This window comes from Bufo bufo, chromosome 11, assembly GCF_905171765.1.
Source record: "Bufo bufo chromosome 11, aBufBuf1.1, whole genome shotgun sequence".
NCBI classification, from domain to species: Eukaryota; Metazoa; Chordata; class Amphibia; order Anura; family Bufonidae; genus Bufo; species Bufo bufo.
In genome coordinates this window covers 13113178-13136109 of record NC_053399.1, presented here as the reverse complement: position 1 = coordinate 13136109, position 22932 = coordinate 13113178, and the positions used below count along the sequence as shown (strand labels likewise).

Genomic DNA, 22932 nt, shown 5'->3' with positions numbered 1-22932 from the left:
ACGGATCCGTCCTCCATTGACTTTCAATGGTGTTCAACACGGATCCGTCTTGGCTATGTTAAAGATAATACAAACGGATCTGTTCTGAGCGGATGCAGACGGTTGTATTATCTGAACTGATCCACACCAAACTCGAGTGTAAAAGTAGCCTATCTAAGGACTTTTGTCTCCGCTCCAAAATCATCTTCTGAGCGGAAACCTAACCGACCCCATTATAGTCTATGGGGGTCTATGAGGTCCGTAGGCTCCGTTCGGCTCAGTTATCAGCCGAATCCGTCCTTTCCGTTTTCCTGCTCCTATAACGGAGCAGGAGAACGGAAAGGCTGAACGCTGATGTGAACATAGCCTTAGCTATATCAAGGAGAAGAATGCTGCAATGGCACAAATCCACTGATGGAAACGGACATGAAGGCGAAGTATTAGTCCCCGAAAGGCGCTGTTTACTTGGCTGTGCACTTTTTGTGAATAAAAAATAAATAAATACTCGGATCGAAGCTTCATGTCCGTTTCCATCAGTGGATTTGCGCCATTGCAGCATTCTTCTTCTTGACAAGCACTCTCTGGAGGATTGGACTTCCTTTCCAGGAGAGATATTACCTGCGGCTGCAGCCCTGTGGAATTGGATTTACTCCATTCAGATCTACAATAGAGTTGTGCCCATCTATAGCACAAATCAATAAGGTGAGCCTCGCTCTTTCTTTTTAATAGTTTAATTTACTCCAACGTACTATCCTATTGTGCGCCCCTTTCTTTTTCTCTCCCATCACGCCGCTTGCGGTTTGAGCGGAGGATAGAGACGTCCCTCTCCATATCTAAGCTATATGACAGCTATATGTATCTAAAGCTATATGTATATGAGGGACAATGATTTACTTTGTGATGTTCCTGGGGGGGGGGGGGGGGGGGGTTGTTTCTGATGGCCAGTGGAGTACGGCAATGGTAACTGAGGCTGCCAGATCGCCAGATGCAGGGGAACGGACACACCGGTGGATCACAGGGAGGGAGCGGGCACAACATTGAATCTTTCCACCCCGCTGCCGGCACTGGTAAGGCCTCTGGTAAGGCGCGATTTTAAAAAAGCGCGAGTGCAAAACATTGTAATGCGTTTTGCACTCGGGTGAGAGAAATCGCGCATGTTTGGTACCCAAACCCGAACTTCTTCACAGAAGTTCGGGCTTGGGATCGGTGTTCTGTAGATTGTATTATTTTCCGTTATAACATGGTTATAAGGGAAAATAATAGCATTCTGAATACAGCATGCATAGTACATTAGCGCTGGAGGGGTTAAAAAAAATAATAATTTAACTCACCTTAATCCACTTGCTCGCACAGCTCGGCTTCTCTTCTGTCTTCTTTTTTGCTGTGTGCAGGAAAAGGACCTGTGGTGACGTCACTCCGGTCATCACATGATCCATCACCATGGTAAAAGATCATGTGACGGACCATGTGATGACCTTTTCCTTCACACAGCTAAAATGAAGACAGAAGAGAAGCCGGCTGCGCGAGCAAGTGGATTAAGGGGAGTTAAATTATTTATTTATTTTTAACCCCTCCAGCGCTATTGTACTATGCAGTCTGTATTCAGAATGCTATTATTTTCCCTTATAACCATGTTATAAGGGAAAATAATAATGATCGGGTCTCCATCCGGATTGTCTCCTAGCAACTGTGCGTGAAAATCGCACCGCATCCGCACTTGCTTGCGGATGCTTGCAATTTTCACGCAACCCCATTCATTTCTATGGGGCCTGCGTTACGTGAAAAACGCACAAAGAGGAGCATGCTGCGATTTTCACGCAACGCACAAGTGATGCGTGAAAATCACCGCTCATGTGAACAGCCCCATAGAAATGAACGGGTCCGGATTCAGTGCGGGTGCAATGAATTCAACTCACGCATCGCATCCGCGTGGAATACTCGCCCGTGTGAAAGGGGCCTAAGGATGGCGCATGCGCGATCCCTCACAGGAGCCGTGTCAGCCAGAGGAGGGGGGGGGGCTGGTGCACAAGGCTCCGAGACGTCACCGCGGAAGCCTGGTGGATGATGTCAGGGGTCACGTGACCCGCATCGGCCGCTCAGAAACACGGCAGAATAAATTATGTGAGTAAATTACAAATGTATTTTTAATAATGTTAGAAGCCACCGTAACATGTATAGATATAACCGGACGACCCCTCTAACATTGCCCACAGGCTTCCAGGGGTTTTGACCTAAAAACACCAGAAAAAAAACCTCACCAATAGTTGCAAAAAGCCTTCAAAAACGTCAGGAAAAAAAAAAAAAAAAAACTGTGTGACCCTCACCATGGAGCAGACCCCTGCCCTGGAGCTGTGCGAGCAAGGCAGAGGTTTTCCATACACAACTATTTACATAAAACTAGGGAGCCCCTTTAAGGAGCCCGCCCCCCGGGGGGCCCCGCACATGAGACCCCGCAGGGCTCCCAGTCATTACAATCTCTGCCCTCAGGGCCCCACTCACTGGTAGTGACAGCTGCACGCCTCGCCGCACTGCATGCCGGGAACCTGCTCCGCCACTGACAGAAACAGCTCAGACTCTGTCCCGTCAAAAATCCGCTCCCCCCGGAAACGAGAGCAACGAGCAGGGAGTTCCGCTCTGAAGAAATCAGCGCTATACGTCAGTAATCTACTCCAGTCTATAGATGTAATGTTATAGGAAAAGATAACGATAAACCACACGTCGTTCAGTTGTCTCCTCAGCCCCTCTGTGGTGACGGTCATGTTTCCGCGGGGAGTGTACTGCGGGGTGCACGGTGGGCGGAGCCTGGGATTGCAGCATCCACACACCGGCTGCTCGGCTCACACAGGGAAGGCGACGAGGCGGCGGCTGAGGAGAGGTAGGGTCTCCCGGGATTTGTGAGTGTGTGACACTTCTGTCCGGTCCTCCATGTGTCATACGGGGGGGTGCTGGGGCTGGGCTACTACTACTCCTATCATTCTCTGTATCATAGGAACTGCCAAGTCAGCGCAATCTGCCATATGGATCATAAGTTATAGTGAAGAATCAGCCTGCCCTATATAATCTCATCATGTGTGATATTACAAGTCGTAGTCCACATCATATAGTCTATAGGGTCGTGTGAATAGTCCGTATAAGGTCTTGTCTCCTATACCGGTCACAGTCCATATCATATAATCTATAGGGTCGTGTGAATAGTCCGTATAAGGTCTTGTCTCCTATACCGGTCACAGTCCATATAATCTCATCTATAGGGTCATGTGAATAGTCCGTATAAGGTCTTGTCTCCTATACCAGTCACAGTCCATATAATCTCATCTATAGGGTCGTGTGAATAGTCCGTATAAGGTCTTGTCTCCTATACCGGTCACAGTCCATATAATCTCATCTATAGGGTCATGTGAATAGTCCGTATAAGGTCTTGTCTCCTATACCGGTCACAGTCCATATAATCTCATCTATAGGGTCGTGTGAATAGTCTGTATAAGGTCTTGTCTCGTATACTAGGGCTGTCGAATATAATCGATGCATCGATGCATCGCGATTCGACCCCCGGCGATTCTGCATCGATGCGGTTGCTTTAAATAATCGATGCATGTTGATGACGTCAGCGTCGCGTCCGCCGTGCAGCCGAGTCGGAAAAAAGTTTTTGGGCGCCTTCTTTCCCGCCTCCCGCTGACGTGTCAGAGGGGCTGGCCACAACATTGAGTGAGCCAGGTCTGACTGAGTGAGGAGGAGCCGGAGGCGTGGTTTCCGCGCATCTCCGGCTCCCAGTCAGACACTCAGAAGCAGGCGGCAGTGCGGACGTGCGGTGGCTGGCGGCGAGGTAAGTTCTGTCACCTATGAGTATGTAATATCTACCTCCAAAGCGCCTGCCACCTACACAGCATATACACCCACCTACCGCCTGCCACCTACACAGCTCATATTGCCGCTTCTCATACCTTTGCCGCCCGCGCCATGTTTCTTCTTTATTTTTTTCGGTTGTGTCTCTTCTTATTCTTCCCCTCCGTCTACTACAGTGGACGGAACTTTAGGTTCCGGGTCTATGAAAGGCGGTCAAACAGCGGCCCCTAGTGGCCAGTCTGGGAATGTCTACATTTATCTCACTCTATTGGAGATTGCTCCCAGCAGGAGGTGATCCACACTGACAACTCTCAGCTAAGGGCAGGGATTTGAAACTGCTGGGGTGTCAGATTTACTGACAGTTACTGATCCTGCACTATCAGAGCCCCTTCACACGTGTATCAGTCCCTACTGAGAGGATGGTTATTGTGGATACAATGTAGCATACACAGGATCTATCAACCTGAAACCTCCAGGACTAACATACTGATGGTCTCTCAGGTTCTTTCACACTTGCGTTTTTCTTTTCCGGCATAGAGTTCCGTCCTAGGAGCTCAATACCGGAAAAGAACTGACCAGTTTTATCCTAATGCATTCTGAATGGAGAGCAATCCGTTCAGGAGGCATCAGTTCAGTCCCTCTTACGTTTTTTGACCGGAGAGAATACCGCAGCATGCTGCAGTTTTCTCTCCTGCCAAAAATCCTGAACACTTGCCGGATCCAGCTTTAAACTTATATTGAAATGTATTAGTGCCAGATCCGGCATTAAAATTGCTGCATTGACGGATCCGTTCTTCCGATCTGCGCAGACCTTTAAATCTGTGAAAAAAATAAACACCGGATCCGTTTTTCCAGATGACACCGGAGAGACAGATCCGGTATTTCAATGCATTTGTCAGACGGATCCGCCTGACAAATGCATCCGTTTGCGTCCAGATTGCCGGAATCCTCTGAAAAACAAGGGGACTTGGGTAATAATCTTGATGCATCGTGATGCATCGCCGAATCGAATCGAATCGTGGACTTGATAATCGTAATCGCATCGAATCGTGAGACGAGTGAAGATGCGCAGCCCTATCGTATACCGGTCACAGTCCATATAATCTATAGGGCAAATGGGAGGTTGAACATTCATAAGCAGTAAATATAGATACGGGACGTTGCCTGGCAACCGAGGACGCTCCTCTCTAGTGAGTCTTAAGATGTATTGGCTGCAGAGATGTTGCGATGTTAACCATGTCATAGCCGGGATCTCTGGAGATAATAGATGGATTATTATACAGTCAGTGAGGTTTGGTATCTGCCTTAACATCGCCACAGGATAATTTTTAATCCATGGAACGACCCAGACGGAAACCACAGGGACACAGCCCAGATAATAATCTCATGATCGGCCACCTTCCAATGTTTGTCTGTGGAGGTGACGCGTCCGTGTGTCGGGTTCAGGGTCATTTATCCATGCCTGGTGGCAGAATGTCCAAATTCACCTTTATCAGGGGGTCCATATACGTTTGGCTGTGAAGCGTGTGCAAAATTCTGCACTAAAGGCTATACATTTCCAGTATTTTGGAGGTAACGCTAGGATTTGCTCCTCCACTTGCACACACAGTACATTAATGGGTTACAGATCCTTATATCGGCTCCTGTAACGTTATAATAGGTTTTCATAGCCTTTCTGTCCATTCAGGATTCGCTTGTCTCGTTGCTGGTTTTTCGCCCTCGCGCCTCACCCCGTCATGGCCGACCCTGGGTCTGGGGGCGCACTCTCAGCCCTGGAGCTGTATAACCGGGTGTCCGAACAAGGAGACAAAGTCCGAGCGCTGAAAACGGAAAAGGCACCAAAAGTGAGTGTTACTTCTAGATGTGATGTATGCGTCCTGTACATATATCACGTCTTACTGCTGTACGTACCACGTGAATGATGGCTAATTTCGAATAAACGTTGTATTTCAATTTTTTGCCATTTCCAAGTGCTCTGCTTGCTGTCAGACTTAATACATCTCACAGCTGAGCATTTGTTACAGTTGTATCTAGTCTAGACAACTGACGCCAGACTGATAAATGTCATCGGCACTGCTACATTGTGGCAAATTATCAGGACGGGGGTAAGGTTGTGCTGCTGATGTGTCAATACTGGATACAATTGTAGCAAACCCTCAGCTGTGAGCAATTTAAGGTCGGTTTATATTTTCAGCTTCCAAAAGCAAGGAAGGATGTTCTCATGCACAGGCAGTAAGCAGAGATCGGTAAAAGGGGTTGTTCATTTAGGGCATCGTGGGGGGGTTAGCTCTTTCATTAGCTAAAGTGATGGTCGGCCATTCATTTGACCTGGTGTCATGTAATGCCGCGTTTCTCCTGTAGTGGAGTAGTTACTTCCTCCACGTCGCTGGGGTCAGCTGCCGCCCCCGCTCCCCTCCCCCAGTCTCCCATGCCGTAGCTGGGGATTGTCCGATAGCACAGGTGATCTTTGCTTCATTTTGCAGGATGAAATTGATGCTGCGGTGAAGCTTCTCCTGGGCCTGAAAACCGACTATAAGAATGCGGCAGGAGCGGACTACAAGCCGGGCGCCCCACCCACCAGTGACACCTCAGATACCAGCAACGGGCTGCCTGCTGCAAGCGACGGCGACGACTTTGTGGACCCCTGGACTGTGCAAACAGGAAACGCAAAGGGGGTGGACTATGATAAACTTATAGGTGAGTGCGGGCAGATACAGAAGAGTACTACCACTCCCAGCATGTCCTGAAAGTTGGGTCAATACCAATATGGCTGCCATTACTGCTTATACGTAGCCTTCCCAGGGTCTGTTAGAACTTTTACAAGGAATTTGCTGACAGAACTTTGGTCCATTCATGTGTTTCTGTATTAACAGATGGCAGATTAAAGAATTGTTACCATATATGCACATATACATACTAGGCACATGTGCACACTGTACATTGGGCTACCTGCACATGGTTGCATTTTTTCCATACTGATTTCTGTGTATTTCCGCCCCATTTCAACATCGTATGTTACTTGCAGGTTTTGGCGCAGATTTGATGCCAGTTTTCCATAGCTCTCACCCTTCCATTTAAAAGGAGGAGATCCACACAAAAGAGTTAAAATGCTGCAGATTTCTAAATCCGCACAGCAGGTCAACCTCTGCACGGAATGAAAAAGCAAAGCGTATGTGGGATATGTCAGATCTCCTTCACTTTGCTGATAATATATTGCGCTGCTTTTTATTTCGCACGATCATCCGTACGTAATCCACATTGTGTGCCGCCGGGAGCTGGTAAAGAATTATCTTTCATAACTTTCTTACAGTTCGGTTCGGAAGCAGCAAAATTGACAAGGATCTTATTGACCGGATAGAGCGGGTTACCGGGAGCAAGGCGCACCACTTCTTACGAAGAGGAATCTTCTTTTCACACAGGTACGTTGTCCTCTCTTCTTAAAGCAAACCTCAACCTTAAGGCCCCTTTCACATGAGCGTGACGGATTAGGTCCGGATGCGTTCAGGGTGCGTTCAGTGAAACTCGCACTATTTTGCAAGCAAGTTCAGTCAGTTTTGTCTGCGATTGCATTCAGTTGTTCAGTTTTTTCCGCGCGGGTGCAATACGTTTTGATGCGTTTTTCACGCGCGTGATAAAAAACTGAAGGTTTACAAACAACATCTCTTAGCAACCATCAGTGAAAAACGCATTGCACCCGCACTTGCTTGCGGATGCAATGCGTTTTTCACGCAGCCCCATTCTCTTCTATGGAGCCAGGGCTGCGTGAAAAACGCAGAATATAGAACATGCTGCGATTTTCACGCAACGCAGAACTGATGCGTGAAAAACAACGCTCATGTACACAGACCCATTGAAATGAATGGGTCAGGATTCAGTGCGGGTGCTATGCGTTAACGTCACGCATTGCACCCGCGCGGAAAACTCGCTCGTGTGAAAGGGGCCTAAGGGGTTGTTCACCTTTCGATATTGGTGACCTACCCTCCAGACAGGTCAGTATATTAGATTGGTAGGGGGTCCAACACCTGGCACTCCCTCCGTATAGGTCATCAGTATCAGCTTGTTGGGGGTCCTACGTTCCAAACCCCCATCGACCAGCTTTTTGCATCAGGCACAGGAAGCAGAATTCTCCATCCGCTGTATACTGCAGCTCATTTCCTGTTCACTTGAATCGGGAGTGCAGGACCCAGGGCAATCAGCTGATGACCCCCGGGGGCCACATTCTGGAAAGGCAACGTCTTTAAACCAAATATGTGACAATTGCATAAATAGCAAGGCCATACTGTCATGTCATCAAAAATGTTCCTTTTGGCCATTAAAACATGCAAAGAAAACAGCAGATGGTCTAAAGTGTTCATATTCCTGCAGATCCTTCAGAAATAGTCCATTGGCAGATTATAGGCTGCTATAAGGGGACAGTTTCTAGTTGCCAACAGCTCTAAAGGGACGCTGCCGAGAATTACAATACCTCCATTATAATATGGACTTGAGATTCCCTTAAAAGGGAGTGTATACTTTTGCAACCGGTTTTTCTATTGCTCCAGTGCATTTAAAAATGCAAAATGAAGCAACTTTGCAAATAGCCGTAGTTAAGTCTGCTGCCGTTTTGTGACTACAGCTCCCGTGCAGACTTAACTATAGTTACAGAGCCGCATACACAAAATAGTTGGTGATTTTTAGTCAAGACTATTTGTTCAAGGGGTTGTCTCATCTGAGACAATGGGGGCATATCGCTAGGATATGCCCCCATTGTCCGATAGGTTCGGGTCCCAGCGGTGGGACCCACACCTATCTCCTAAACGGAGCCCCGAAAGTGGTGGAGGGCGCACCGTGCATGTGCAGCCACCCTCCATTTATTTCTATGGGGCCGCCGAAAATAGCCCATAGAAGTGAATGGGAGCGGTGGCCGGTCATGCATGGTGCGCTGCCATTCACTTCTATGGGGAGAGCGCTTGGTGGTGGCCGGACTGGAGTCTTCCAGCCACCGCTTTGCCCCCCTCTGTTCTCTATATAGGGGTGGCTCCGCACCGATCAGACAATGAGGGCATATCCTAGCGATATGACCCCATTGTCTCAGATGAGAAAACCCCTTTAACCCACCGCTGAGACCCGCATCTATATCGAGAAAGGAGCCCCGCAAGTGAAGGAGGGCGCACTGCGCATGCGCAGCCGCCCTCCATTGATTTTCTATCGGGCCGGCGAAAATAGCCGAGCGCTGTCTCGGCCATTTCAATCGGCCCCATAGAAATGAATGGGAGCGGGGGCCGGGCATGCGCAGTGCCCCCTCCTTCACTTCTATGGGGAGCCGGCTTTGTGGTGGCCGGACCTGAGTCCTCCAGCCACTAACTTGCAGGGCTCCGTTCTCGATATAGGTGTGGGTCCCAGCGGTGGGACTGGCACCTATAAGACAATGGGGGCATATCCTAGTGATATGCCCCCATTGTCCATGATGAGACAACCCCTTTAAGTTCCTTCATTTTCTATTTCAGATGCACTGCAGCAATCGTAAAAATGGATGCAAAATTACACTCACCCTTTAAAGTGTAACTGTCATTCTTTTTTTTTATTTTTGTAATATATATCGGGGCAGTGATACCGACCATTTTTGTAATATACTTAAATTATTGAAATCGTACATTTGTATGAGAGAAATAGCTCTAAAATGGCCCATTTTGAGCCTTAGCGACGCTCCTCTGTCTTCTGTTTACATAACATTCAGTATTAACAAATCTCCGCAGTTATGTAAACAGAAGACAGAGGAGCGTTGCTAAGGCTCAAAATGGGCAAATGTATGATTTCAGTAATTAAAGTATAAAAGTGGTCAGTATCGCTGCCCCGATACCTTACAAAAAGAAAAAAAAAGAATGGCAGTTATGCTTTAACGGAGTTGTCCGCTTTTTACTATTGATGACCTATCCACAGGATAAGTCATCAATATCAGATTGGCGGGGGTCCGACACCTGGCACCCACACTGAGCAACTTTTTGAAGTGAAGTGCTAGCTTCTCTGCTCTGTTTACCTTTTCACCGCAGCAATTGCAGTGGTGAGCAGGTGTAATTACAAGTATGGCGTCCCCTATTCACTTCTATGGGACAGCGCCTTCCTCTTCAAGTGAATACTACAGAGCCGTCCCATAGAAGTGAATGGGGACGCCATACTTGTAATTACCCCTGCTCACCACTGCAATTGCTGCGGCGAGCAGAGCAGGCGGCACTCGTATGGGCTTCAAACAGCTGATCGGCTGGGGTGTCTGGTGTCGTACCCCCACTGATCTGATATTCCTGAGGATAGGTCATCAATAGTGAAAAGCGGAAAACTTTGCAGGGCAAAGGCATTGTCAGGAGATCCGGTGACGTACCGGGCTATCCATGGGGCTGCTGGGCAGAAGCAGGGCAAGGGAGAGCATCGGAGCATGAATTACTCCAATGCTCAAGTCAGGGGCACTGCCTTGGTGAAATTATGGGTATGTCCGGGTTCAGCTCTGAACCCGGACAACCCCTTTAAGGTTAAAAGCCGCTAAACTTATTTTATATGATGTATGGTATATTGTGTTATCTTTTAGGGACATGCACCAGATTCTGGATGCAATTGAGAAAAAGAAGCCATTTTACCTCTACACAGGAAGAGGCCCGTCCTCGGAGGCAATGCACGTGGGTCACCTCGTCCCATTCATCTTCACCAAGTAAGTGACTGGTTCTTATTGTTAAAGGGGTTGTCCCAGCCGGACATCCACAGGATGTGCCATAAATGTCCGACATGAGAATTGGGCCAGAGGACTCGGCAGTTGTAGAGAGAGCAGAGCCTCGAGGACAGGGATCAGCAACCTTCGGCACTCCAGCTGCTGTGAAACTACAATTCCCAGCATGCTCCATTAATTTCTATAGGAGTTCGGTGAGGAACAGAGTAGGTATGCATGCTGGGAGTTGTAGTGCCGGAGGTTGCCTACACCTGCCCTAGGAGTAACGGCAACGTCCCCTTTGCTCCAGGAGGCTCATTTGCATGTAAACAAAACAGCAGTGCGGGCACATATGAACATGGGACCAACACGGATGCCTTCAGCTGCCAAGTGCACATGTAACAGGTCAGCCAGTGTCATAGGGACAAAACTGCTGACAGATGCCCTTCCATTTGGGGCTTATTCAGATGTCATATAGCGCTTCCTCTTCTGCTTCCAGGTGGTTACAGGAAGTATTCAATGTCCCGCTGGTCGTCCAGATGACGGATGATGAAAAATACCTCTGGAAAGACTTGACCATCGAGAAGGCCTATCAGTACACGATAGAGAACGCCAAGGACATCATAGCGTGTGGCTTCGACATTAACAAAACCTTCATCTTCTCAGACCTGGAATACATGGGGTGAATGACTCTTCTCATCTGGGATATCCACTTAAAGGGATAGTAATCTCATCTGCGGGGAGGTGGGGGATGCACTTGCAGCAGACTCGTGTACATCATTGTGATCACCGTGGAGCCCAGCTCTAACTGAAAGCCGAGGCCCCACTGCAAGGCGTGTGATCAGAGGGCTCAGATCCCAGCCCTTTAAGAGGTCTGACACCCCCATCATAACTATCGTAATAGTTTATATTCCTGTATTTCACAGAATGAGCTCAGGTTTCTACAAAAATGTTGTACAAGTCCAGAAACATGTCACATTCAACCAAGTTAAAGGGATATTCGGCTTCACAGACAGCGACTGCATTGGTAAGTTGTCCTGTGTAGACCCCTGAAGTGACCTGTCCGCTGGGGGTGGTTATCCCGTCTCATTGTTCCTTATTGTCCCATCATCTTTTAGGTAAAATCAGTTTTCCTGCCATTCAGGCCGCACCGTCCTTCAGCAGCTCCTTCCCAGAAATATTCAATGGCAGAAAAGATATTCAGTGTCTCATCCCGTGCGCCATCGACCAGGTACTAAACCTATTTACGCCCTCCTCAAACCAGCTTTCCGATACTCTCAAGGGGCGCCAATTAGTAAAGCGAAGTTCAGATATTGGGTAGGGTAAAATGCTCACATGCCCCTTGTAACATGGTCAAAATAAACCACCCCCATTATTCATGTGTGGTGGTATGTTCCTCTACAGTGCACTGAGAGATGCCTTGTGTGTTGTGGAATAGACTATTGTGCATGGAAAATAGGGGGGGGGGGAATTATCCCATCAAGCCTTTTTCTAACAAGCTGAGCCTGCAAATTAAAGGGGTTATTATGGGTAATGTACAAAATGAAAATCTGATATCATATAGTGTATGACAATCTTTATCTAACATTCTTAGAACCAGCCCCTAGCCTCACATGGATCCGGAGATCTGCCCATTCAGTGCTAAAATTGCTCTGTAGCATTTATTTCAAGATGGCAGCTCAGGGGGCATGTATTTTCTCTGGGAGCGTGTCCTTTCTACTGCAGCTGGTGGCAGTTGAAGGATAGAACTGAGCATGTGCGTCCACCTCATTGAGCTGGAAAGAGAATTTAGAAAAAGGGCAACAGCAGGTGGCGCTATACAGATGGATTTCAATGAATAACTCGGTGGCCATACTAAATTTTTAATGACATACAGTTACAAAAGTATTCAGCTTCAGATGCTGGTTTGAAAAATATTTTTCGTGGGACAACCCCTTTAACACAATGTCTTCTGTTCCAGGATCCATACTTCAGAATGACCAGGGATGTCGCCCCCAGGATCGGCTACCTTAAACCAGCATTGCTACATTCAACCTTCTTCCCTGCATTACAAGGGGCACAGACCAAAATGAGCGCCAGCGATCCTAATTCTTCTATTTTCCTCACAGACACCGCCAAGCAGATCAAGAATAAGGTACAGCTCCTATACCTCTGTGGCTGTCGGTGGGGCAGAGGACATTTTTTGTGAATGAGGTTATTATCCCGTTAACGACACCTACACAGGTTTCCAGCAGTGACAAAAATGGGGGTCCCCAGCCCCCTGTGTGTGCATGATCACCACTCCATTCACTTCATGGAGAGGTGGTCACTCATGCAAACAACTCGGTATTAGACCTGTGGGGGGGCCCACACCTGGAACTCCTACCAATCAGCCGCCAGCATGGGAAACTATATAATGCAAAAGATTTCCGATGCCAGTATACTCCAGCTCAGCTTCCAGTCAGTTGAATGGGAGCTGAGCTGTTGTATCCCGAGACGTCCACTGCAAAATGAACAGAACTTTGTGCTTCTGGTTCCATCAGTTTCTGGAGCCCACGGCTGCTCTGCTCTAAGCAGTTGATCTGTAGAGTTGCCGGGTGTCGGACCTCCACTGCTCGCACATGGATGACCGATCCTGAGGATACACCATCAATATCTATGCATTGCAAACCCCCTTCCCAGTCTCATGCACATTATAGATCTATGTAGGCATTTCACATGCCGCCATATTATCCGGAGATGCAATACCTTTATGATAAAGCATCAGACAGGACATTTAATCATAGGCAACCGAGGTACACTATGGGGCTCCATAGATATCTGTGGTTGTCACATTCCTGATGTTTAGGACTCCCTCTAGCTAGGGACTCATCCACCCAGCTATATATAAGCTATATAATATGCCCCTTGACAATAGTAAATTCACCATCCTGCTTTCCCTCGCTCTCAGATCAATAAACACGCATTCTCTGGCGGAAAAGATACCATCGAGGAACACCGGAAATACGGAGGCAATTGCGAAGTGGACGTCTGTTATATGTACCTGACCTTCTTCCTTGAAGACGACGAGAAGCTCGAAAAAATTAAGCAGGTATGAAGGCAGCAGATTGTACATACACCTATACTATGTATCGGGGGTGGTGACCTGCCGCTGTTGGAGAACTACAAGTCTCAGCCTGCCCTAATAACTTGCAGCTGTCGGGGTATCCATATCCCAAGTGCAGCGCAGCTGATTGTAATGCACTGCTGGAGCTCAGCTAAACCAGCATGCCTCCACATTGCCGACAGATTTCAAGCAGCAACCAGCAGCAGTTTAAATCCAGCTCTGGATGTGATCAGAGTAATGCAACTAAAGATCAGTAGAAAAGATCTATGAAAACTAATGTAGAATTAACCTAAACGCATTAGTGAACATGCATTGGGCACATTAAATAGCCTCCAAACTGCTGCAATACAATGCACCACATATGTTATTTTTTATATTTAATTCATCAACTAACACCCCCCCCCCCCCTACACACACACACACACACACCACCCAGCACTGGTGTTTCAGGAACAGGTAATTAGGAGCATGTAGCAGAGCTTAATTTATCATTGAGCTGTTTATCCTGTATGGGTATTCCGTTATATCAAGTTCTCCCCTATGCACAGGATAGGGGATGATTATTAGTTTGGTGGGGTTCCAGTGGGACCTTTGTCGATGACAAGAACAGTCTGTTAAGGATCTCCTGACACCCCGACTGGGTACCTCCCATTGATGGATGCTCCCAGTGCCTCCCGAGGACTCCAAGCACTCCACTCGACACCGATACCACCACAGGAACAGCTCTTACAAGAGCTAGGAGTTATAGCCAGGGGAGTATACACGTATAGCAATCCCCACACACATGAGACGAGGCTCTATGTTGAATGTAAAGCAGGAACTCTTTCATGGGTTATTTTTCAGCCTTTTATGCAGGTCTCCTAGCAAGGGATACTCCCCCTGAGGCCCTTTTGTAGAAGACTGTGACAGTTTATATTTTAGCCAATCACATGCATTTACAGTATTGAAACCTTCCCAGCATTTGTACACAAAACCCCCTTCCCTCTGTCTGTAACGCAATCAACAAAATACAATGAGCTTTGTCTTTGACGCAATCAACAAAATACAATTACCAAAACACATTGGGCTCTGCCTGTGATACAATTACCAAATATAATGGGCTAACTTAATCACTCACAGACAGAAAACACACATTTTTCCCAAAACACAGAAAACACCTCAAAACCCCACATATTCCCATAATGTATACATCCATGGATAGCTCTGATCCGGGTGAACAACATATCCAAAAATCACCCAGATCCGAGCAGGGTTTCCCGAATTCCATGGAAGTCACATTTGGCCGACCGCAAGCATGGCTTTCCTGCCCAAAACAGTTCCACAGATTTAAGCTGTGCGGCCGGTCTGTCATATACTTCAAAGAGGCAAGAGGCTGGCAAACAGGCCCCTCCAAAACCCAGTGGCGAGGTTATTTTCGCCACACAGTCCCTCTCCAAAATGAATGGAGCATGCACACGACTGCTCCATTCATTCTCAAAGGGACAGCCGGAGATAGTGGAGCACAGCACTCGGCTATTTCCGGCAGTCCTATGGAGATGAATGAAAAGTCAGTGCGAATGCTCATAGTGCCACTCCATTTATGTACAGGTGTCCCCCCCCCCCCCCCCCCCCCCCCCCCCCCCCCCCGAGCTCTGGTCCGTTTTCCAAGTACAGCGCCATACATAGTATAGTAGCGCAAACAAATAAAGTAGCAGCACACCACTAAATGCGCTAAGACTGAGCGAACAGGTGAATATGTGAACAGGGTCAAATACATGATGCCACACGGGCCCACCTACCAGACGACAAGGTAGCTTCTTATCAGGTGGGACCTATATAGTAGCAGTGTTTGGTATTGCCGCTCAGCCTAAGGCCTCTTGCACATGAACACCCACCGCGGGGCAGCGGATCGCGGACCCATTCATTTTAATGGGTCCGTGATCCGGCTGTTCCGCAAAAAGATAGGACATGTTCTATCTTTTTGCGGAACGGAAGTACAGGACGAACCCCCACGGAATCACTCCGTAGTGCTCGGTTTCGTGCTTCCGTTCCACACCATTCCACATCTCCGGATTTGCAGACACATTAAAGTGAATGGGTCCGCATCCGTGATGCAGAATGCACACGGAATGGTGCCCGTGTATTGCGGATCGGCAAATGCGGTCCGCAATACGACCACAGGGCGCACATGTTCGTGTGCAATAAGCCTTATTCACATCGCTGGGGCCGAACTGCTGTTTGTCCATGTGACCGATGAACGTGTCATCACATGCCTAGGAAGAGGCCGCATCGCTTTTCTAACGGCTGATCGATGGGGGTCCTAGGTGTCAGACCCCCACCGATCTAAAGAACTGGGATAATGCAGTCCTATAGAAAGAAAAAAACTCTTGTGTAAAACTCATCTCTATAGAAGAACGATTTTAGCTCTGCTACATGTGCATAGGTGTATGCGATTAAAATATAGTATTTTTCAGGATTACACCAGTGGAGCTTTATTAACGGGAGAACTGAAGAAAATGCTGATAGAAACGTTACAGCCGATGATCACTGCACATCAGGAGCGGAGGAAGCAGCTCACCGAGGACCTGGTCAAACAGTTCATGGCTCCAAGGAAGCTGGCATTCGACTTTTAGCAACTTCTACAATGCTGGCGGCTGGGCACATAGATCGTTGTCTGCTTGGCATCACCATCCATGTACTGACCAGGGACCCTTTTACTGCACTCTACGAGGTTCATTGTAAATTATTGCAAGAAACGCGTTCAACTGAAGCGAGGGACAGGTCTGGTTACTGGACACACCCAGATTAATAATACATAAATTATATCTGCATCTGGGAAAGCTGGGTCAAATCAGTATCCCAGGAGTCAGATTATTGCTGTGTAACTAGGCAGATCTGCCACCCAAATGTCAGCAGAAATGGATGCTATACTGGTTTTCATCCATTTCCAGGGAGAGTAAAGGACACGTGTATTGTGGATTGTTTGGGATTGGGCTGTACAGTGCCCCTTTTTACATGGGACTGTCTGTCTTTCTGGGGGATCAACATGAATACACTTTAACTTACGTTGTGCTCAAGGCAGAGCCATGACTCTACACTGTTTGTGCCAGTGATCACAATTGGTCACAAAACCTTTCCCCAAAAATCTGCGAGGAAAAATAATGAAAAAGAACAGGACATAAAAATTACAGCTGCAAAAAGAAGCTTCACCACAAGAGGGCGCTGTCTCAGGCCATAAAAATAATAGGAAAAACCATTTCCCAGCCGTACTACAAAGAGGCCGAATCCTTTAAATACTGGGTGACATCAGAATTTTCTGATAAAACAGGACGGTCAAGAAAATGTTTAAATGAAAAATGTTTTTCTCTTTAGAGTCTCCATAGATGTTGCCACCCTGGCTCCTGACCGGTATGTGTGCCTATGTCACCCAGCTTTCCCATAAACAGATATAACTTAGGAACTTGACATAAGAGGAATCACTTACTGTCAGTACATTACCTTGACTCCATTAGGGCTGGTCACAAGAATCACCACATTGTGCAAGACGTAAATCCGGACTATGGCTCTATGTCTCCAGGCCCTGGCAATAAACCTAATTATAAAACTGTTAATTGGCTTAAAAAGTTGTGCAACTTTCTAGGATAATTTCTGTTCATTTCCTGTCTGTTTGGAACACTATTCTTTACATCCAGAGGCTGAAAACCTGACCTAATACTTAGAGAGAGGAGGGCGGTATATGGGGCCAGAGTCTACAGAGAGAGAGGAGGGTGGTATATGGGGCAGGAGTCTATAGGGAGAGGAGGGCGGTATATGGGGCAGGAGTCTATAGGGAGAGGAGGGCGGTATATGGGGCCGGAGTCTATAGGGAGAGGAGGGCGGTATATGGGGCAGGAGTCTATAGGGAGAGGAGGGCGGTATATGGGGCCAGAGTCTACAGAGAGAAAGGAGGGTGGTATATGGGGCAGGAGTCTATAGGGAGAGGAGGGCGGTATATGGGGCAGGAGTCTATAGGGAGAGAGGAGGGTGGTATATGGGGCAGGAGTCTATAGGGAGAGGAGGGCTGTATATGGGGCAGGAGTCTATAGGGAGAGGAGGGCGGTATATGGGGCCAGAGTCTACAGAGAGAGAGGAGGGTGGTATATGGGGCAGGAGTCTACAGAGAGAGAGGAGGGTGGTATATGGGGCAGGAGTCTATAGGGAGAGGAGGGCGGTATATGGGGCAGGAGTCTATAGGGAGAGGAGGGCGGTATATGGGGCAGGAGTCTATAATGGGAGGAGGGCAGTATATGGGGCCGGAGTCTATAGGAAGAGGAGGGCGGTATATGGGGCAGGAATCTATAGGGAGAGGAGGGCGGTATATGGGGCAGGAGTCTATAGGGAGAGGAGGGCTGTATATGGGGCAGGAGTCTATAGGGAGAGGAGGGCGGTATATGGGGCAGGAGTCTATAGAGAGAGGAGGGCTGTATATGGGGCAGGAGTCTATAGGGAGAGGAGGGCGGTATATGGGGCAGGAGTCTATAGGGAGAGGAGGGCGGTGTATGGGGCAGGAGTCTATAATGGGAGGAGGGCAGTATATGGGGCAGGAGTCTATAGGGAGAGGAGGGCGGTATATGGGGCAGGAGTCTATAGGGAGAGGAGGGCGGTATATGGGGCAGGAGTCTATAGAGAGAGGAGGGCGGTATATGGGGCAGGAGTCTATAGGGAGAGGAGGGGGGTATATGGGGCAGGAGTCTATAGGGAGAGGAGGGCGGTATATGGGGCAGGAGTCTATAGGGAGAGGAGGGCGGTGTATGGGGCAGGAGTCTATAATGGGAGGAGGGCAGTATATGGGGCAGGAGTCTATAGGGAGAGGAGGGCGGTATATGGGGCAGGAGTCTATAGGGAGAGGAGGGCGGTATATGGGGCAGGAGTCTATAGAGAGAGGAGGGCGGTATATGGGGCAGGAGTCTATAGGGAGAGGAGGGGGGTATATGGGGCAGGAGTCTATAGGGAGAGGAGGGCGGTATATGGGGCAGGAGTCTAAGGGGAGAAGGGCGGTATATGGGGCAGGAGTCTATAGAGAGAGGAGGGCGGTATATGGGACAGGAGTCTATAGGGAGAGGAGGGGGTATATGGGGCAGGAGTCTATAGGGAGAGGAGGGCGGTATATGGGGCAGGAGTCTATAGGGAGAGGAGGGGGGTATATGGGGCAGGAGTCTATAGGGAGAGGAGGGCGGTATATGGGGCAGGAGTCTATAGGGAGAGGAGGCGGTATATGGGGCAGGAGTCTATAGGGAGAGGAGGGCGGTATATGGGGCAGGAGTCTATAGGGAGAGGAGGCGGTATATGGGGCAGGAGTCTATAGGGAGAGGAGGGCGGTATATGGGGCAGGAGTCTATAGGGAGAGGACGGCGGTATATGGGGCAGGAGTCTTCAGGGAGAGGAGGGCGGTATATGGGGCAGGAGTCTATAGGGAGAGGAGGGCGGTATATGGGGCAGGAGTCTATAGGGAGAGGAGGGCGGTATATGGGGCAGGAGTCTATAGGGAGAGGAGGGCGGTATATGGGGCAGGAGTCTATAGGGAGAGGAGGGCGGTATATGGGGCAGGAGTCTATAATGGGAGGAGGGCGGTATATGGGGCCGGAGTCTATAGGAAGAGGAGGGCGGTATATGGGGCAGGAATCTATAGGAAGAGGAGGGCGGTATATGGGGCCGGAGTCTATAGGGAGAGGAGGGCGGTATATGGGGCAGGAGTCTATAGGGAGAGGAGGCGGTATATGGAGCAGGAGTCTATAGGGAGAGGAGGGCGGTATATGGGGCAGGAGTCTATAGGGAGAGGAGGGCGGTATATGGGGCAGGAGTCTATAGGGAGAGGAGGGCGGTATATGGGGCAGGAGTCTATAATGGGAGGAGGGCGGTATATGGGGCCGGAGTCTATAGGAAGAGGAGGGCGGTATATGGGGCAGGAATCTATAGGGAGAGGAGGGCGGTATATGGGGCAGGAGTCTATAGGGAGAGGAGGGCTGTATATGGGGCAGGAGTCTATAGGGAGAGGAGGGCGGTATATGGGGCAGGAGTCTATAGGGAGAGGAGGGCGGTATATGGGGCAGGAGTCTATAGGGAGAGGAGGGCGGTATATGGGGCAGGAGTCTATAGGGAGAGGAGGGCGGTATATGGGACAGGAGTCTATAGGGAGAGGAGGGCGGTATATGGGGCAGGAGTCTATAGGGAGAGGAGGGCGGTATATGGGGCCGGAGTCTATAGGGAGAGGAGGGCGGTATATGGGGCAGGAGTCTATAGGGAGAGGAGGGCGGTATATGGGGCAGGAGTCTATAGGGAGAGGAGGGCGGTATATGGGGCAGGAGTCTATAGAGAGAGGAGGGCGGTATATGGGGCAGGAGTCTATAGGGAGAGGAGGGCGGTATATGGGCCATTGTAGAAGCAGCAATAATCCAGACTAATCCTTGGCTCGGATTCCCTGACTGGATTTTTGTAATACTTTCCTCTATAATTAGTACATTTATCTCGTACAGAATACATCCTGAAACACACAATGTATGAATGAACCCATCTGTTACAAAGCAAAATTCTGTGTCACAAAATGACGACAGGTGACAAAATACTGAGTGATCTGTGTACAAACACAACCAGTATATTTCACCAAATTGTATTCTGTCACAAATGTAATTGTGTGTGACAAAAATACCACATTAACGAGGCTCCGGTGACCCCACGCGGGTGTGAGCAGCCACGTGCCCCTTTTCCCAAAACGACTGACGCACACAGAAAACACCGGAGGAAGATGGGAGCAGTTGTCATAGCGCAGTGACCTAGAAGAGAACGCAGGATCAGCGGCGCTGTGATCACATGATCTGCTTCCTCCACTATCCGTAATATTATTATATCACCAGCCCAGCAGACAGTATCACACATGGCATAGCCTATCTATGCCAGGCTTTAGGAGAGCAGCACTGGTACAGGCAGGAGGAGCAATGCTCAGTGCAACTGCGGGGGAGTCCATATTCCAGTACACAGCGCTGTATGGGATTTCGGATTCTAAAGCACCTGAACTTCAGGCATTTATCTCGCATGAAAATGTTTAAAAAATAATAATAATAAATTAAGGGTATTACAAAAATTATTTTAGCAAATTCAGAATGGAATTTAATAAAGTTTAGATACACTTTAAATTGAAAAAAAAAGGTTGTGAATATTTGTGAAATTGACTGATTAGGATCCTGATCCGTCTTACAAATGCATTGCAAGAACGGATCCGTCTCTCCGTTTGTCATACAGACAAACGGATGCGTTTTGATTTTTTTTTTTTTACGTTTTTACCGGTCGGCGCATGCGCCGACCGGAAGGATGGATCCAGCACTAATACATTCCTATGGGAAAAAAATGCCAGATCCGGCATCCCGTCAAGTCTTCAGTTTTTTTCGCCGGAGATAAAACCGTAGCATGCTGCGGTATTATCTCCGCCCTGATCAGTCAAAAAGACTGAAGTGAAGACATCCTGATGCATCCTGAACGGATTACTCTCCATTCAGAATGCATGGGTATATGCCTGATCAGTTCTTTTTCGGTATAGAGCCCCTAGGACGGAAAGGAAAAGAAAAACGCAAGTGTGAAAATACTTATTTGCTCTATTTTATTTTATTATTTAAGTATTAACCCCTTGTAGTCTTTCATGCTTTTTTGTACAGCACCATTGTTTTACTCCAATTCAGTTCTTCATTGAAAAATGGGGGAATAATGTCATGTCCACATGTGCAAACCTGCATCGAAGGTGCCTATTCAAAATCCTGTTTTTATGGGGGGGGGGGGGGTAAATACTTACACATTTTAAAATTTGTTGTGTCTTAGTCATTTTAATGTTAATAAGCCCCTTTCTCCTGATCATTGTCATAAAATCCTATGCAATATGATAATAAAACTTGAAAAAGTCCAGGGGAGTGGGAATACTTTTTCTAGGCTCTGTAGACAGACGTGAGGCACTCGATTTTAAGAAATCTCAATCTGAATAACAATGGCGTCTTCACGTAAAGCAAGGAGAAAAGCATTGGGGCTAAGGAAAGCAATTGAATTTCACAGGGAATATTTTCACCAATAGTACCCACTAATCACCAGCAGATGGCGATAAAACCTCACACCTTATACCAGGGGTCAGCAACCTTCGCCACTCACTGAAACTACAACTCCCAGCATGCACACTTACTCTGCTATTTTTTGTAACTCCCACAGAAGCGAAAGGAGGATTCTGGGAGTTGTAGTTTCAGAACAGCTGGAGCGCCGCAGGTTGCTGATCCCTGCCTATATAGTCAGCATACCCTTTCCGTACAATGATCAGTGTGACACCTCCACTCCACCTCTATTTTGACGTATTTGATGATGCCAAGGTTTTAAAAGGGTTCGATTTTAGGAAGCTCAACCGTTTTGCGTTGAACCACTATATAATGATTTCTTGCACTTTCCAAGACCCCTGCTTGCTTCTGGTAAATGAAAACACTGGGGCGGATTGACTGAATCTGTCTAATATTTACACAGACCAGACAGTCTAAAGATGCACCAAATATTTCACTGTGGCTCATGATACGTGTAACTTTACGCCTCTTTTTGCAGTGCAATTTGGCCGCCTATTTTAAGCAACACCCCCTCATCTAGGTGGGCACCAAAATGCGGTGTAAGGCATGTACCCTCATCTTTTGGTGCATACTGAGACAGAACTCTGCCACATTTAGGCTACATGCACACGACCGTAGGTCCACAAATTGCGGATCCGCAAAAAAAAAAACGGATGACATCCGTATGCCATCCGTTTTTTTTTTTTGTAGATCCATTGTAACAATGCCTAAAACGGACAAGAATAGGACATGTTATATTTTTTTTGCGGGGCTACGGAACGGACATACTGATGCGGATGGCACAGGGTGTGCTGTCCGCATTTTTTGAGGACCCATTGAAATGAATGGGTCTGCATCCTATCCGCAAAAAATGGACACGGAAACAAACAACGTTCATGTGCATGTGGCCTTAGCTGACATTTTACTACTGATGAGCTATCCTCTGGATAAGTCATCATCAGTATCTGATCGGTGGGGGTCCGACACCCGGGACCTCCACCTGTTTTTGGTGTTCCTGTGAGCTCTGCGGCCTTCTCTCAGCTCACCAAGCACAGCGCCATACATTGTATAGTATCTTGGTATCGCGCTCACCCGAGGTGCTCCTAGACCAGGCATCCTCAAACTGCGGCCCTCCAGCTGTTGCAAAACTACAACTCCCAGCATGCCCAAACAGCCTACAGCTTATCAGCCTACAGCAGGGCATTGTGGGAGTTGTAGTTTTACAACAGCTGGATGGCCGCGGTTTGAGGATGCCTGTCCTAGACCATGAG

General features: G+C 48.0%; 3 protein-coding genes across 3 annotated transcripts in view; 1 reads left to right on the top strand and 2 right to left on the bottom strand.

The window, feature by feature from the left end:
• The window catches only part of WDR25 (WD repeat domain 25), an 87188-nt gene extending 84602 nt beyond the window's left edge, over window positions 1-2586 (bottom strand). Inside the window, exon 1 of the mRNA XM_040412684.1 lies at window positions 2479-2586. The gene's annotated coding sequence lies outside the window, so the exon portion shown is untranslated. The remainder of the gene's footprint in view (window positions 1-2478) is intronic.
• Window positions 2587-2722: 136 nt separating this feature from the next.
• On the top strand, window positions 2723-17198 carry WARS1 (tryptophanyl-tRNA synthetase 1). The gene is made up of 11 exons (XM_040412683.1): window positions 2723-2854; window positions 5510-5666; window positions 6306-6519; window positions 7133-7241; window positions 10382-10501; window positions 10995-11177; window positions 11422-11522; window positions 11614-11726; window positions 12456-12629; window positions 13425-13565; window positions 16034-17198. The coding sequence occupies exons 2-11, from the start codon at window positions 5559-5561 to the stop codon at window positions 16190-16192; spliced, it is 1422 nt and encodes a 473-aa protein (XP_040268617.1). The 5' UTR covers window positions 2723-2854; window positions 5510-5558; the 3' UTR covers window positions 16193-17198.
• Window positions 16554-22932, bottom strand: part of LOC120982490 (cholesterol 24-hydroxylase-like) — a 74356-nt gene continuing 67977 nt past the window's right edge. The window contains exon 17 of the mRNA XM_040412681.1: window positions 16554-17139. The gene's annotated coding sequence lies outside the window, so the exon portion shown is untranslated. The remainder of the gene's footprint in view (window positions 17140-22932) is intronic.